Source organism: Austrofundulus limnaeus, unplaced genomic scaffold, assembly GCF_001266775.1.
Source record: "Austrofundulus limnaeus strain Quisiro unplaced genomic scaffold, Austrofundulus_limnaeus-1.0 Scaffold425, whole genome shotgun sequence".
In the NCBI taxonomy this organism is placed as follows: Eukaryota; Metazoa; Chordata; class Actinopteri; order Cyprinodontiformes; family Rivulidae; genus Austrofundulus; species Austrofundulus limnaeus.
In genome coordinates this window covers 379,733-381,105 of record NW_013952827.1, presented here as the reverse complement: position 1 = coordinate 381,105, position 1,373 = coordinate 379,733, and the positions used below count along the sequence as shown (strand labels likewise).

General features: G+C 41.5%; 1 protein-coding gene across 1 annotated transcript in view; it reads left to right on the top strand.

Moving 5' to 3' along the window:
* The first annotated feature begins 445 nt into the window (after positions 1-445).
* stk25b (serine/threonine kinase 25b) overlaps positions 446-1,373 on the top strand; it is a 27,295-nt gene continuing 26,367 nt past the window's right edge. The window contains exon 1 of the mRNA XM_014024512.1: positions 446-806. Within this exon, the coding sequence (XP_013879966.1) occupies positions 777-806 (30 nt within the window). The 5' untranslated portion in view covers positions 446-776. The remainder of the gene's footprint in view (positions 807-1,373) is intronic.

Here is a 1,373-nt window from a genome sequence, read left to right as displayed (position 1 = left end):
TAGAACACAACTGGACTGTTGTGGAATTCCAGGTGTTCTTTTCTCTTGGTCTCTGGACATCACATAATCAGTAATATCATCTAAAATAACTAAATCTGTTGGCAAATATTTAACTCTTATATTGCCATAGCTTTCAAACTGTCATTTTACAACAGCATCATAAAATTTATCCTATGGGTTTTAGTTTTAGTTTTGGTGTGCCACCCCCGGTTTTCAGTGATAATTGCCCCCCTAACAAATTAGTGATTGACATTAAACTCACTGGTATAAACACATGGTTATATACTGTATTAAACAGTATTAAATATTTGAAAAACCTTGTTATTTTAGAACCGAAATTGTTGCTGCGTGTAGAAATACAACTCCCACAATTCCTAGCGCTCGACTAATACGAAGCGCATGCGTAGTTGATCTCGGCTATTATTTTGTACTCCTCGAGCTTCAAATGAACAACAGGCTAAGCGCTCCTTGAAATGAATTAAATATTAATTCACGGAAAGACATTTTTTCCCCGTTTCGCCTCTCACCGCCGACAGTCATGGAGCGAGGCGGTCAGTAGCTCGTTGTCTCGCCGGGCTGCTCGGTCCTCGGTAGACTTGAAGGCCGAGAACGGCGCGCGGGGTGACAGCCCCGTTAAAGCCAACAGATTGGGTGTTTATCTGGTCGGTTAGCCACCTAGCTCGCTTCCTAGACAGCTGCGAGGGGAAGGAGAAACAACTGAAAGGATAATTTTGTCAAGGCAGAGCCGAGACTGTCGCTGTGTCCAAACTGCAGGGATGGCACACCTTCACGGCATGCAGAACCAGGTACAGAACCCCCCTGCCACATCTTATTCCTGCAAACTGGACCCCCACCATGGATGTCAGGGTTTTCAGGAACAGGGTGGCTTGGTGGGAGTCCAAGCCAACAATGCAAGTGATTAAACCTGTTATAAACACTGATAAATTGCATAATAAGACGAGAAATATAAGAAAATCTGTTTAGTGTGCAATGACATTTTTATAATTGTGTTAGAATTAGATTTTGACAACCAGCAGATGAGTATTGAACCTCCAAGTTTCCGTTTTGCTTTCACTCTAATTATTTTATGGACTGTGACTAGATCATTACCAAAGATAAAAAATTCATTCCCCAGTCACATTATTTTATTATTGAACTGTGTATAAAAGCCATAAACCATCAGTTGGACAGTTGTACAGGTGGTTAATTTTTTTTAACTCAATTAATGGGATTGAATTAAACATGAGTACCTGCACTAATCACATACACTCACCGGCCACTTTATTAGGTACACCACGCTAGTAACGGGTTGGACCCCCTTTTGCCTTCAGAACTGCCTCAATTCTTCATGGCATAGATTCAACAAGGTGCTG